Raw genomic sequence first — 14,496 nt, 5'->3', positions numbered from 1 at the left:
GTCGTCTGAGTGATTCCTGTGGCTGCCATCCTAGTCAGTCTCACATGAGCAGATACCTGGATGGATTGCATAATTCCTTCAACAAACATTTATTGAGTGCCTACATTGTCCCAAGGATTGTAATGTGAGGGGAGTATGTAAGAATGAATAATGTAGTCACTGCTCTGGAGCATCCAGAAGTCTAATGAAGGAATTAGATTACTAAATAGGCCACTATGGTTTGGTTAGTGAATGCTATGATAATCCTAAGCCCAGGGCAATCTTGGGACCACAGAGGAAGGGCATTAGCCATTTAATTGCCTCTCTTGACTCTAATATTCTCTGCATTCCCATCCATCTGATACTCATTTTATCTTGCTTAGTCACTGCTTCCTTCATATCCTTTTTCTGATGGAAACACGATTGCTCTTTTATTCTTCCCCTTTAGTTTGTCTCTTCTTCCCATCACTTTTCTTTATGCTCTGCTAAATGTTCCCACCTTAAAGGGACACTTCTTTTCAACCCAGGCTCCTGGTCCTGCCCCAGAAACATGATGTATTCATTTCCAGTATTGGAAATTCATTCCAGTCTTCTATGAATGGCTTTTCCATTTGCCCTTCCCATTCACTGTCCAAATTCTGGCCATTTCCCAAGATTCATTTAGTTCTACCATTGCTTTAAAACCTGTTAAGCTTGTCTAATCATTTACTTATCTCAGCCATATAAGCCCTTGATTTATAATATAGCATTGCCTTACATTGCTTGTATTATTTTTATCTCCTAAAGGAGATTGTAAACTCTTCAAGCAACCCATTATGTGAGCTTTTATATCCTTCATAGAACCTAACACATTGTTGAGCTCAAACCTTAACTGTTGAATTGCAGGAGTATATAAGTAGGGCATTTTTCCCCTCGAACATTAAAAGCTGGTTGATATGGGATATATTCCTTTGATCTACTGGGAAAAGTATGTCTTCAATTGAAAGTTAGAAATGCTTTATTGTTTTGTGTAAAAGTGTAAAATTGAAACATGGGAGGGAAAAGGCAATATGTTAGCTCACTTCTTTTCTATCAGTTTGTTCTGAATGCCTGACATATTGGAGGTAATGAAAAAAACACTTGGCATAAAAGACAGGAGTTGAAACTGGCTCTGTCATTTAATGTGGAGCTCTGAGAAAAGCCCCAAATCTGAGTCTTAGCTTCCTCATTGGTAAAATAGGGTTAATATTACTCAAGGTTGTGATGAAGATTACATACCATAATGGATATGGAATGCTTTGTAAATTTCAAAGCAATATATAAGTTTTGAAATACTAATACTTATGTTGTGCCCCATCTTGGATGATAGTTTTGAGTTTGTATTTTACAAAAGTGTAGATTTCTTTATAGTGCATTTTGTGATCCATCAATAGTAAGTTCTCTGATATATTCAGGTCATCCTGGCTTTCTTGCCTCTCAAGAGGAAACAGACTTCTATCCTAACAAGTAATGTGTGCGCTCTGATAGAGTACCATAGAGCACCACTGGGACACCTGACCCAGACCTGGTAGCTGTCAGGGCAAGCTTCCTGTAAGTGAAGTGAAATTAGATTTAAATTCCTTAGATAAGTGAAATTATCTAAGGCTGGACGTGAAAGATGAGTAAAGGTAGCCAGGGAAAAGTATGAGGAGGAGAGGATAAGGAAATGAGAGAGAGAGAGAGAATGAGAATAGCTCCATTCTGGCTGGCTCCGAAATTGAATCCTATACCATATTTAGATCTGCTAAAGATGGGTATATGTGATAAATATGATCTCTTTTAGTTGTAACTGTTTCATAGGAATGATCTCCTAGTATCCCTTTATAGTAACAACTGAATAGAATTTATTTGCTGGGTGTTAACATCTCTTCTTCCTTATGTAGCGTTGATATATTTTATTTATTAGAGTCACAGCAAGAATTACCTCCTTTAGACATTGGTCCATTTTATTAATTCTCTTCAGTCTGCATTTACTTTATAACTACGAATTGCCTCCTTCGTGTCTTCTTTGCAGACTGTTAGGAGAACTGGAAAATTGGTTTTGGAGGGGGTTTTGTTTGTTTTTGTCTATAAAAACATTTACTTTTGCACGGCTCCAGATATTTGGAATGTGTTTATAAGGTAATGTGGGGACACTTCATTTCTGCTTAGTTTAGGAAGAAATGGAGAGAAATCTGGGGGAAATGTTGCTGTTGGGAGCTCCAGAATAGAGAGAGCATCCAAAATGGCACCTGGCACAAAATAGACTCTTAATAGATAGCTGCTAGACAAATGGATGTGCTGCATTAGTATAGACAGAACACATTCAGAGAAGGAAAGATGAAAATAAATGTCATACTGCTAAGATAGGGTCTATAAGCTGATGATTAGGAAGTAAGTCTGTATAAGGAATCCTAGATGTATAGATCTAGAAGCCTAGATTTATAGTTTCACCTACTATGCTTTGCTGAATGAGGCTTTGATGTCATATAATTTTATAGTTGTCTGTGAGAACTTGATTAAAACCCTTATAGTAAGCGTCATTCAGCTAAATCCCCATAAAGGAAAGAAATACTAATACTTATCCCCTGTGAACCATATGGAAGATCTGAGTGATAGTTTATAGAGAGAACTAAATGAGGCCCTGAAAAAAATAGACCTACCCTCCGCTCCACTGAGCTACTGGAAGACTAGGCCAATAGTCTTTGTCTCAAAACTTGTGAAAATGCCATTCAGAAACTTGTGGCAAGAATCAGCTTTCAGTGCATCACTGCATCATAGCAGTATTTTTCTGCCATAATTGAAGAAAGTAATTAAGGAGAAAGAGTATTATAATTATTACCAGGGTTTTTAATGCCAATGAATTTGGTTGGTATTGGAAACACACACTGACTATAACATTTAGTTGATTTTTTAAAGTAACTTTTTCTCCTTCTGTTTTCTGCTGTTTTTCTACAGTATCATGGTTTGCCAGTTATAGAATTTTTTAGGATCCTAAGTTTCAAAGTTGGCAAAAAAAAAGTCTGGTATACATTAGACCATGACCACCTAAAGGAGTCAAAAGAGATGCTGGGTTGGGAATGTAGGGGACCTTATTTTGGGATATGAAATAAATGTGTGAGCTAAGAACTTTGAGGCTCTATAGTGATGGTCTTAACACAGACCTGACTCCCCCCTGTAAATATTTAATGACCACTGTACTACTCTGAAATTAAATCTATAATAATATAACTCCTCACTTGCATAACTCCAAAAATAATATGATGCCTTCCTTGCTAATAATGGGAGAACTTTTTAAAAAGGTATTTTTTAATATTTCCATATGTAAATGTTTGGTATCAATAATTCCAGTACTGGGAGTGGCCCCTGTGCTGGGTGGTCTGATTTTCCAAAATGAAATAACTTCTAATAAAAAGTATAATTTCCTTTTTATTTACAGGGCCAGATGCAGTACTGAAAAATAAAGTTTGTTTTTTTTTTTTTAACTGTACAAAAATGCTTTCTGTCTAATTGTAAAACTACGGCCAGAAATTTCCAGACGCCCTTATAAACTTCTGAAATGCCCCAATGGGGCTTTAATGCTCTCTTCCCCAGTTTGAGAACCACTGCTGTATAGAATCACATAGTGTTCTAGTGTTTTATATTAAGATAGCACTACTGACCGATTAGGGTAAGTATTTTTTATTAATCATTTTATTAGTAGTAATAGGCTTATTTTGAGCCATATGTTTTTTCTCCACCTGTCCTTTGGGACCAATCAGTGTTTGTGAACCAAATGGCCATTCATAGAGATACTTTTCTTATTCCGTAAGTTTTACCCCTGATGAAGATGTGAGTATAGCTAGAATGAAAAATACTGGTGAGTATGTGAGAAATATAAAAGATTTTTTCTTCCTTTAATCTCTTTAAAAGGTAATTGGCTGCTTAAGTAAAAAATAGTACCAGTATATTATTATTTCTAACCAACTGAAAAATAAAATATGTATGACAGTAGTAGCACAAAGACTTGATGGGGAAATGGGAGTATATGCTTGCAAGACTCTTAAAATACAAATGAAATGAGATACTATTCTGTGAAGACTACCGTGATAAATTAAAAGATACATATTATAAATTGTAAAACAACTGCTAAAAAATAATAAAACAAAACCCAAAGAGGCACAGCTAATAAGGCAATAAAGGAGATAAAATAGAATCATAAGAAATACTCAGTTCAAAGAATTCAGAAAGAGAGGAAACAAAGGAACAAAGTCATGATCCCTGAAACAAGGTCAGATAAAATGTGTGGGCCTTGTCTGAAGAACATGCTTTGTATTGGAAGTCTTTCACAAGTGCTTAGGGTATCTCCCACTTTCCCCACTCCCACACTGTGGTGTTTTACAGCCCCCAGGCTCATCCAGTACCTGTCTCTGTTCCTTCTCTTTGGTACTCAGGTGGATTTGACTTTGTCACGGACTTCTATGTTTGCTAATACAAGATGTTGCATAATAAAGTGGAAGGAATTGATTACTGATTTTTCTGTCATGTTTCAGCATACTTTACTCTCTTCTCTTCCCCTGAATTCAGAGACATGAAAAATGCTGTAATTGGAAACAACAAGCAGAAAGCCAATCTCATTGTTTTAGGAGCCGTTCCAAGGTATGTTTGCTATCAATTCCTTTTCTGATATTCATACTAAGTTTCTAGTATATTTCTCATTCTCATCCATAAAACCCACCTTTTTTCTGTATTGTCTATCCTTTTTTGAAAACCTCCTAATTTTTAAAATAAATGCTTTGAAATATATGAAGCATCTCTTTAGAAATTTTTAAGTATCAGAGAATGGAATATGAAGCAAATGTATTAATACTTTTTGGAAATTCAGGAAGATCATTGGCTTTTCAATAAAAGGATGTGTTGGATAGATAGACAATATACACCAGCCTGATTCTTTATCTCCTCAGAGCCTTGGCGGGTTTTTTTGCTTTGTTTTGTTTTTATTTTTATTTTTTAAGATTTTATTTATTTGTCAGAGAGAGCATGCACAGCAGGGGGAGTGGCAGGGAGGGCGAGAAGCAGACGTCCTCTTGAGCAAGGAGACCGATGTGGGACTCAATCCCAGGAAATGAGGATCATGACCTGAACCTGAGCCAGAGACAGACACTTAACCGACTGAGCCACCCAGCATTCCGGCTTCGGCAGTTTTGTATGACTGGATAATAATTTCTTAGGATTCTCAAAACCTTTTTTTAATTTAAAAAAGAAATCCTGCTTGATTTTTAATCCTGACTTTCTTTTTTTTAATTTCTAATTTTTAGAATTTGCTGTTTTTTAACTTGGAAAGCTTGATCTTTTTTCTGATAAACTTAATTTTTTTCTGGTAGACAATGATAGTTGTATAACTTTCTCTTCGCCTTTGCTTCTCAGAATTAAGTTTTATGTGCAGTTGCTGTTTTTTAATGTTTTGGTTTTTCTCTTTCTTCATTTCTGTTTTCTGATACAGTATTGATGATCTTATTATTTTTATTGTAACTGATCTCAAATATATACTTTGGTAACCATAAAGCTCTCAGTAGCCTTTCTTAGGGGATAAGTGTTCACTGTATATAAATGTACTTTAAGGCACATGAGTGTTCTACCTTAAAACATAAAGGAGGTGATCATAAGTGGTGGATGATTAGAGTATGGGAATAGTTGCTCGGCAGGCAGGACTGGAATAGAAATGCGAGGATCTCCTGATTCCCCAAATGGGAAAATTGGAGAAAGACAAGTTTCCCTTGCTTGAAAGAGCTGCGCAAGGACTCTGAATGTTCCCTCTAGGCTAAGTCTCTGTGATTTCTGAACCACACTTCTGGATAGTGCAGGTCCCTTGCTAGTCTGAATTTAAGATCTGACAATGCTTGGCATTGAATATTCTGAGTCTTCATATCCTGGAGCAGCAGATAACATGAATTAACTTTGGGGCTGCTTTGTCTACTTGTAGACAACTTTCAGATTAATAGTTCTGATAAACTCTGAAATTTTAAGTATATATATATAGTGCTTTTGCTCAAAATGAAGAAAATCTCTTTTGATTTTTTACCCAATTATTCCTTTTTTAAATGAAGAGTTGGTACAAACAAATGATCATTTCCTAGCCTTCTGTTAGCTCACAAACCATATTTTTAATATGTGGGATATATTGGTAGCATTTTTCTGTCACATTACTTTTAGCTTAATTACTTTTGTTTAGTTGTTTTAGTCTCCTCTGTTTATCAAAGTCCTTCTTTTTAGATTGTTGTACTTGCTTCAGCAAGAAACCTCAAGTACAGAGCTGAAAACTGAATGTGCAGTGGTATTGGGAAGTCTTGCTATGGGTACTGAAAACAATGTCAAGTCTCTTCTAGATTGCCATATTATCCCAGCCTTACTGCAAGGTATGTAAGGAAGTCATTTTTGTACAAGTAAAAATTAGAAACAGTTTGCAGGGTTTAAAATACAGACTGAAAGGATGAGTCTCACGTCCATTTTCTGTTAATAGGACTACTGTCTCCAGACCTGAAGTTCATTGAAGCTTGCCTCCGATGCCTGCGCACCATCTTCACCAGTCCTGTAACTCCAGAGGAACTTCTATATACAGTGAGTTTTAGAAGTTTTTGAACCACCAGTACATTTCACTAATATCATACCTCTACTTTACTCAGCATCTCAAAATTCTTCATAACTACGTTACAGAAAAGTCTCAAGAAGTATTTCGGTTCTTGCTAATTTGCAAATATCAAATGTTCTAGGTATTATAAAGAAGTGAAAGATAGTATCAGACCTTGAGGAATTTATAAGCTATTTTTTAAAAGACCCGCTTTGCTCTCTTAATAGCAAATTAAGGCAGTATATTTCATGTACTCAGTTTAGATTAAATCCAGCGGAGTGAGCTTTACAGAGAATTTGACCTGGATCTTGAATAATGGATACGATTTAGAGAAGTGGAGAGGAAGGAGGCCATTCTAGGAAAGATCTGTGTAAGAGAGAAGATACAGGACAGTGGGCAGAATAGTTAAATATAGGAAGGGCATCAGTGTTGATTTCAACGGAAGAGGTGAGCCAGAAAATAGCTTGCAGGAGGCTTACTTGCCAGGCTAAAATCAGAGAATATGTGTGAAAGAATCCAGAGATCTTTGGAGTCATTTAGTAGTTTTCAAAAACCTTAGGGATTACTAGGGGATCTTTAATCTATTGCATACATTGGACTTTCTTAATGAGTATTATTCAGGCCAGTGTTTTTCATACTCCCTGATCTGCAGTCCACAATAAGAAAAACATTTTCCATTGTCACACTGTGTGTGTGTGTGTGTGTGTGTGTGAGAGAGAGAGAGAGAGAGAGAGAGAGAGAATACTCCTGAGACAGTCTTCACAAAACAATTCCATAAATGTGATATCCCCTGGTTTCTAGTCTATGCTTTCTCATTTTTAGAAAAATGCTGGTTGTGATTCTGTGAGCCATCACAGAGAATCACAGTGTCATATAGAACATATATAAGTCAGAGATCTTATCTGGAATCACATTTTACGAATACTTCAAGAGCATAAGCCATTAGGAGGCATAGGCAATGGAAGCAGGGAGAGACGGGCATGCCACGAGGCTCCATAGTTATCCTCCCCACATCAGATACATGCTCCTCTGGCCCATAATGGTACATAAAGTCTGTAAGTGAGGTTCATGGGTCACTTTACACAGCAGGGAGGCTCTAAATTATGAAATATCTCAATTTTACACCTCAGGGATCTGTGCAGTATTCTTCAGGGAGCCATGCCATATAAATTGGTATTGTTCACTACAACAGTTCTCAGAATTGAGCACAGACCACGATTGGCTGGAGGCTTTATTAAGCACAGATTGCTGGAGCCTTCTGCCAGACTTTTTGAGTCAGTGAGTCTGGGATAGGGCCTGAGAATTTGCTTTTCTAACAAGTTTCCAGGTAATTCAGGGGCTCTTGGTCCATGGACCACTGGTTTACTAAAAGCAGTCCTAAACTGGGAACTCCTTCTCCAAGCTTTATATAGAGAAGGACTCACCTCCTAGTAAATATCAGTCTGTTTCTCTAAAGGTCATATTGTGATGTTTACAAAGAGATTAAACCAATCACCTGTCTTCTTTACCCTAGAAGTTTCTTTCTAACCCCTAGCCCAGTGAGTGGGAAACTGGTCCTGGCCAGCCGTTTTAACTCCTTTCTCCTTGCTCTTCAGAATGATTTTATGACCCACTAATGGTTCATGGTACGTAATTTGGAAAACTAGTCCACCCAGCTTAACTCTTAGACCCAGGGACATTAAGTGACTTTCACAGTGACAGTGTTTTATGCCTCAGGTTTGGAATCTGAATCTGTGAAGAGTGCTGGATGGAATGATGACAGAGAGTAATGTTTTAATGTAATTAACTGCCCTCTGTGAGTTGGCTTGTATAGAGCCAGTTGGCATAGCAACTTAGATACTAAACTGAAAACAGGGCAGTTCGCTTAGAAGAAGGTAGGATGTCTAGTTTGAAATCCTGTTTATCAGTTGGGTGACTTTGGGCAAATTATGTAACTGTTTCTTGTTTAATGAACTATAAATCGTAGATCTATATAAGACAATTGGCAGAAAGGGGGCAGGTGTGAAGAAACGGGATGAAGCTGTTATTACAGGAAAACCGAGAGATGAGAGAGCAATGGAGGAAAGAAAGTAGGTGGGAGTAAGTTCAGGAGCTTAATAGAAACTTTCATATCATCTTTTGATTGCCTGTTCTTTCTTAGCTGCTACTTGCTTCCCTGTTTTCTGCCAACGGAATCACTGTTTCCCCTCCCTCCTCCATGAAATAGAAATGTACTTAACATTCTCATCTTCTCTCTTCTGTTTCTTTCTACACATTTAGTACCTGACTTCTTTGGGGTTTTCTAAATTTTTCATTTGTTTTTAAACTGCTTGTGATAACACAAAAGGGTTATACTAATAAGCAAAGGGAAAGATTCTGCTTAGAGGGAATCAGTTGCCTTTTGTTTTTTTCACTTAGCCTTTTAACGATTTTGGGCATTCTTTTCTTTCTAAGGGAAACCCCATATCTTGTTCATCCCAACAGTAGTACTCTTAAGTTACCTTCCTTCCTTCTGTTGTCTTTTGTCAAAGTGTGGTCTATGGACCAGCAGCAGCAGCCTTACCTGGGAGCTTAGATCCTACTCCAAACCTATGGAATCAGAATCTGTACCCGATGACTATCTCCTGGGAATTTGCATATACATTCATATTTGAGAAGTACAGCTTTAGGACTATGACAGCATTGACTGGGAAGCTTGAGCTAAGTCTCCTTTTCCTTCTGTGGTTCAGACCAAATACCCTTTCAACTTTTAATTCCCTTTGCACCCTAAGAAGAAGAGGATTCTTGGAGAGCCCTGCAGCAGATTGGGCAGATTGTCCTCTTGTCTACTGCACCAACTTTATATTGCTAAGTGTCAGCAATAGGCAGAGAATGTGCTCTGAGTGAGGAGTTGATATTTTACAGATTGTCTTGTGAAGATTGAAATTAGCTAACTACAGTCATTGTGATACTTACCGTAACATCTCAGAGATCAAAACTGTCAAGTTTTATTTTTATACTGTGATTCCTCCTTACAGGCTATTTGTTATTGTATAACTCATTAGCTCACTGTGATTCCTCCTTACAGGCTATTTGTTATTGTATATCTCATTAGCTCACATTTTGGTTTCAGAACAGATTTCTGTCATGTCTTTTGAAATAGTTTTGTCTTATTGTGAGGATATAGGCTGTTTATGTGGGAGAAATTGAGAATTTCCCATTCTTATATTTTGTTGTTGAGGATGAATATTGAAGCCCCTCATCCTTTACTTAAACAATTTGGTGACTCTCTTTTTTGTTTTGCTGTGTTCCTTAAAGACTGTTGATTTACTGTGATTAAGAAGCTTGCATATGTGCCTGCTCATGGAAATAGTTATATATATTCACAGTGCCTAAGTTCCTTGTTGCTGTGCTCTCTTTTCCTTCGACTCCAGGATGCCACAGTGATACCACACCTCATGGCGCTACTTAGCAGGTCCCGCTACACACAGGAGTACATCTGTCAGATCTTCTCACACTGCTGTAAAGTAAGAACCAGATTAAATGTTCTCTGTAATGTAAAATCATCTATGCCCCCAGGAGATGTGCCTTCTTTGTGTATCTTCCCAGAGATAACCTGTAATATATAATTATGCAGACCTTTGTATATTCTCCCCCTCCCCTATTTTTATATATAAGCAGACCTATGTATATATCCCTTTACCCTTCCCCTTTTTGGACACAAATGGTAGCTTCCATACATATACATATACAAATACTTTGTATTTTTCATTTAACACATCTTGAAAGCTATTCTATATCAGTACATAAGAGACCCCCTCATTTTTTTCCCCAACAGCTGTATAGTATTTTACTATAAAATATATTACTATATCTTTTACTATAAAGATATACAATAATTTGTATAACCAGTTCTCTATTGTTGGACATTTGCCTTGTTCCAGTCTTATATTATTATAAAACAGTGCTGCAGAACTATCTTGGATAAGACATTTTATAAGAAATTGCTGAGTCAAAGAATGTGTGCATTTGTAATCTTACCACATACTGTCTTGTATAGAGGTTGTACCATTTTATACTCCTACCAGCAGTGTGTGATCATAACTGTTTACCCACACCCTCATTGTTGGAAATTGTTTTAAGTGATCTCATATAAGGTGAAATGAGAGCAGCTTCTCTGCTCTCTGTTGAGAGAAATTTCTGTTCCTAAAAGGGTCTCAACCTAAACTAAAGAGGCTGCAAAGTGCTACTTACTTTGTTTCGTAGTTTACATATGGAGTATAGTCTTTTGATAGCCATGGGTGATTATTTATTAGAGATCTTTCATAATTTCTACACATTTGCCAATTTCTAACCACATGTTTATCTTCTGATGACTATAAATTTTTCAGGACAGCATTACTCACTTACCTATATTTGTAATAAGACAAAGTAAGGAGTTTGGGGAACTGTAGAAAATAAAGGAAAGAGAAGTGAACACCTACATATGAAACCAGGAAGATCATACATGTATATTATTTTAGAATAATTACCCAAATAAATGAAAATTTAAATCACTAGGTTCCAGAAGAAGTACCTTAATAATTTGTTTAACCCTTCCCTCCCAAATCCTAGTAGGCTTTCACAGCCTATTTGGTTCTATTTAAGACATTTAGAATTTAAAGATTTTGTAAAAAATCTTTGAATTTCTCTTCCCAGATTGCTTTGGCAGTGTGGAGGTCAACTCGTAGGTGCAGGGATGTCAAATACTCCCTTAATCTTTTGAGGTGGGCAAAGAAAGACTTTGAGAAAATGACAATTTTGTTGCCATTTATTTACTAAAAATGAGCTGAACTTCATAGAGTGTAGAATTTTTCAACAGTAAAATTAAATCTTGTAGTAGCCCAGCCCTGGCAGATAGGTAAAGGAGGATACTCCAGAACTCCTGTACCTCATTAGAAATCTTTCTGCATCTATACCTAAGTGCTTGAGAGCACAGCATCTAATAGTTACAGTAATCCCAAAGAGGTACTGAATATTAGACCTGGAGGTATAATTACTACATGTCACATTATTATGTTACATTCAGAAGTTACCCAAATAGCTTTTAGAATTACTCATCAGAAACTTCTGAATCCCTTTCGGCTTGCCATCTAAAATTTCTCAGTGCTTTTTAGCTGAAATCATGGATAAAAGAAAGCCATTAAATCATTAGTTCTTTTGCTGGAGAGAATCTTGTGCTGAGCAAGAATTTGTAGGCATCCTCATGCCACTAACAGAACTGAAGATATTATCAGAGAAAATCACCTTAACTCATCTTTTGTTTAGCCTGGTAATTAGCTTTTGCCACTGTAATTAAACAACCAAATTTAAGTGTTCTGAGATATAATTAAACCTTAGGAAATATTACAGATTTATAAACCCAAAGACAATAGCCTAATATAAATATTACTTTTTCTATAGATTTACTAGCATGAATTTTTAAAAACAATTGATCTGATGATCTCTGTATAGTCATTAACTATTAAAACCTTTTATTTTCATGTTGTTCAGTTTACATATAGGCTTAAAATAAGATTCATAATAGAATTTTCAGACTCATTCACAACTTTACATATACAGTTGATCCTTGGACAATGGGAGGGTCAGGGGTACCAAACCCTGCTCAGTCAGAAATAGACATATAACTTTTGACTCCCCTAGAACTTAACTACCAATATAATCCTAATAATATCTTAGAAATTCTCTCCCTGATGTATTAAGGAGCAAAAAAATTAAAAGCTAGTAATATTAAGTTGTTGCCACCTCTTAAACAGGTTACTCAAACTTTTGAGACCTGTCCTTTAGAGTTTAAAATCTTGAGGGCTTATTTGCTTCCCACCCTGTGGATGTTGCCTCACCAGCCTAAGTCCATATGGGTTAATTTGGAGAGACCTAAAAGAGACTTGGTAAGAATCAAATGATAACTTTACTCTGGTTGGTTTAGCCAACAATTCCATTGTTTGCAATTGTTTTTACACAATCTTGTGTACAACCACAGAGAGGAGGAGGAAGAGCTTCTTTTGTTATAATTATTTCCTGTAATCTCTGGGGCAAAGAAATTCAGGGATTAAAAACTACAATATCTTGTAAGCAGAGGGAATAGTTATGTTAAATGAATTGTATCGTCCTTGATCTTTTTCATAATATAACTTCATCAGTACAGATATTCCATAAGTGATCTAGCTCTTAAAAAAAGATGCATGCAAAAAAAAGAAAAGATGTATGTGGATGGGTATTTACTGAAGTGATTTTGTAATAGTAAAAGATTGTAAACAATCTCAATGTGTAACTATAGGTTACTAACGTATGGGTTATCCATACAGCGGAGTAAGGTCAGAAAAGAAATAAAGCTCTTTCGGTACTCGTGAATGATTTCTGGGAAGTACTATAAAGGAATCAAAGGTTCAGAGCAATATGTATAGTATAGTACATATATGTATGTATAGTACATATAGCACAAATATATGTAGTATTCTGCCATTTGTGTTGAAATAGGAGAAAGGATATACTTATGTATTTGTATATGTATGTAAGGCTTGAAGAATATAAAACAGTCTGTTAATATCAGGTCACCTCAAAGCAGAGGAACAGAGATAAATACAGAGATGGAAGAGCCATGAGGTGCAAGGGTAGAGGCAGTACTCCATCTACTAGCTATTCTTCTAAGCACTGCCAGTATTTAAATTAGGATGTTGAAATTTATATGGAAGGCAAAAAAACCTTAGTATGCTAACATGTCAGCATAATTTAGTGTAATTTAGGCTTATCTTCACAATTTATTCTAGTTACCTTCTTGTTACTATGTAAGGAAAAAATAGGTCAGATTCTTAGGAAAACCTTTTCCTAGGTTCTCCATTATAGTCTCCACCACTATCTTTATATTGAATTAGCAGGAGACTCCTATTTCAAATGAGACGATTCAAGTAAAGCATTTAGAGCAGTGCCCAACTCATAGCAAGTGCCCAATAATTAGTACCTATAATTGTAATTGCATGGATGAAGATGAGGTAGGAAGATAAAGAGCATACTCCCATCCTGTGCCTTGAGAGTGTCAGTATCTTTAGTTGTTCTAAAAGCAAGCCTTCATTATTCTGGATGGATATGTTAGGATACATATATCAAGCGAGGTATGCAAGGAATTTATCCTTATATTCTTCTAAGAGTTTCCACTGAGGTGGGGCTGGCTTTAATAATGTTCAACAAAACATTGTTTTTAATAGTGAAACATTAGAATCTACCTAATCTATGTAATGGGGGTTACCTGAGTAGAGTGTGGAATATTTTGCATAAAAAATTAGAAACTAGAAGTTAGTAAGAGAAATTGCTGAAGTGTTTTTGTTTTTTAAAGGAGCCTTTTAATGGTATATAAAATGTTCAGGGAATTACTACCTATAAAATAGATGGCTGTTTTGTGATTCAGGACTATGAATACTGATCTCCCCACTTTTATCCAAGAAAGAATGAGGTATCTTCAAGATCATTGTTATTTGGCTAAATAGTGCCTTGGAAAAATTGATTTGAGAGTTTTTTTTTTTTTTTTTCCTAGACTAGCAGCTGGTTTTCTCTGGTGAACCCAGATAGGTAGCCGACTTTCAGTGCTGTGTTTTTCTCTTCTGAATAATGATAAGCATAAAATAGCATCCCTATCCTTGCTCTGACTTCATTATTTGAATGGGTGGGTGGTACATAAAATCAGTGTGTTAGGAGGGGCATATGGCTGGCTCAGTTGGTGAGCATTCGACTCTTGGTCTCAGAGCTATAGGTTCAAGCCCCACCATGTGTTATAGAGATTACTTAAACATTGAAGATTTTTTTAAAAAAAAATCAGTGTATACAAACTGTGGCAATTTCAAAGCCTTGCATTAACCTTTAGCTTTTGTCACTTTGAAGATTTCGATAAATTGCTTAGTAGAAGACAGCTGATGAAAAATAAA

The 14,496-nt window shown here is 36.2% G+C and overlaps 1 protein-coding gene across 2 annotated transcripts in view; it reads left to right on the top strand.

Annotated features, from left to right (window-relative positions):
• The window catches only part of ARMC8 (armadillo repeat containing 8), a 112,329-nt gene that overhangs the window by 40,083 nt on the left and 57,750 nt on the right, over positions 1 to 14,496 (top strand). For both annotated transcript variants that reach the window (XM_044252284.1, XM_044252285.1), the window contains 4 exons: positions 4,543 to 4,614; positions 6,229 to 6,371; positions 6,476 to 6,573; positions 9,976 to 10,068. In XM_044252284.1, coding sequence (XP_044108219.1) covers positions 4,543 to 4,614; positions 6,229 to 6,371; positions 6,476 to 6,573; positions 9,976 to 10,068 — 406 coding nt within the window. The remainder of the gene's footprint in view (positions 1 to 4,542; positions 4,615 to 6,228; positions 6,372 to 6,475; positions 6,574 to 9,975; positions 10,069 to 14,496) is intronic.

The sequence above is a fragment of the Neovison vison genome, chromosome 6 (assembly GCF_020171115.1).
Source record: "Neovison vison isolate M4711 chromosome 6, ASM_NN_V1, whole genome shotgun sequence".
NCBI lineage: Eukaryota > Metazoa > Chordata > Mammalia > Carnivora > Mustelidae > Neogale > Neogale vison.
The sequence above is the reverse complement of the archived record's forward strand: the minus strand, read 5'-3'. Positions and strand labels throughout refer to the sequence as shown.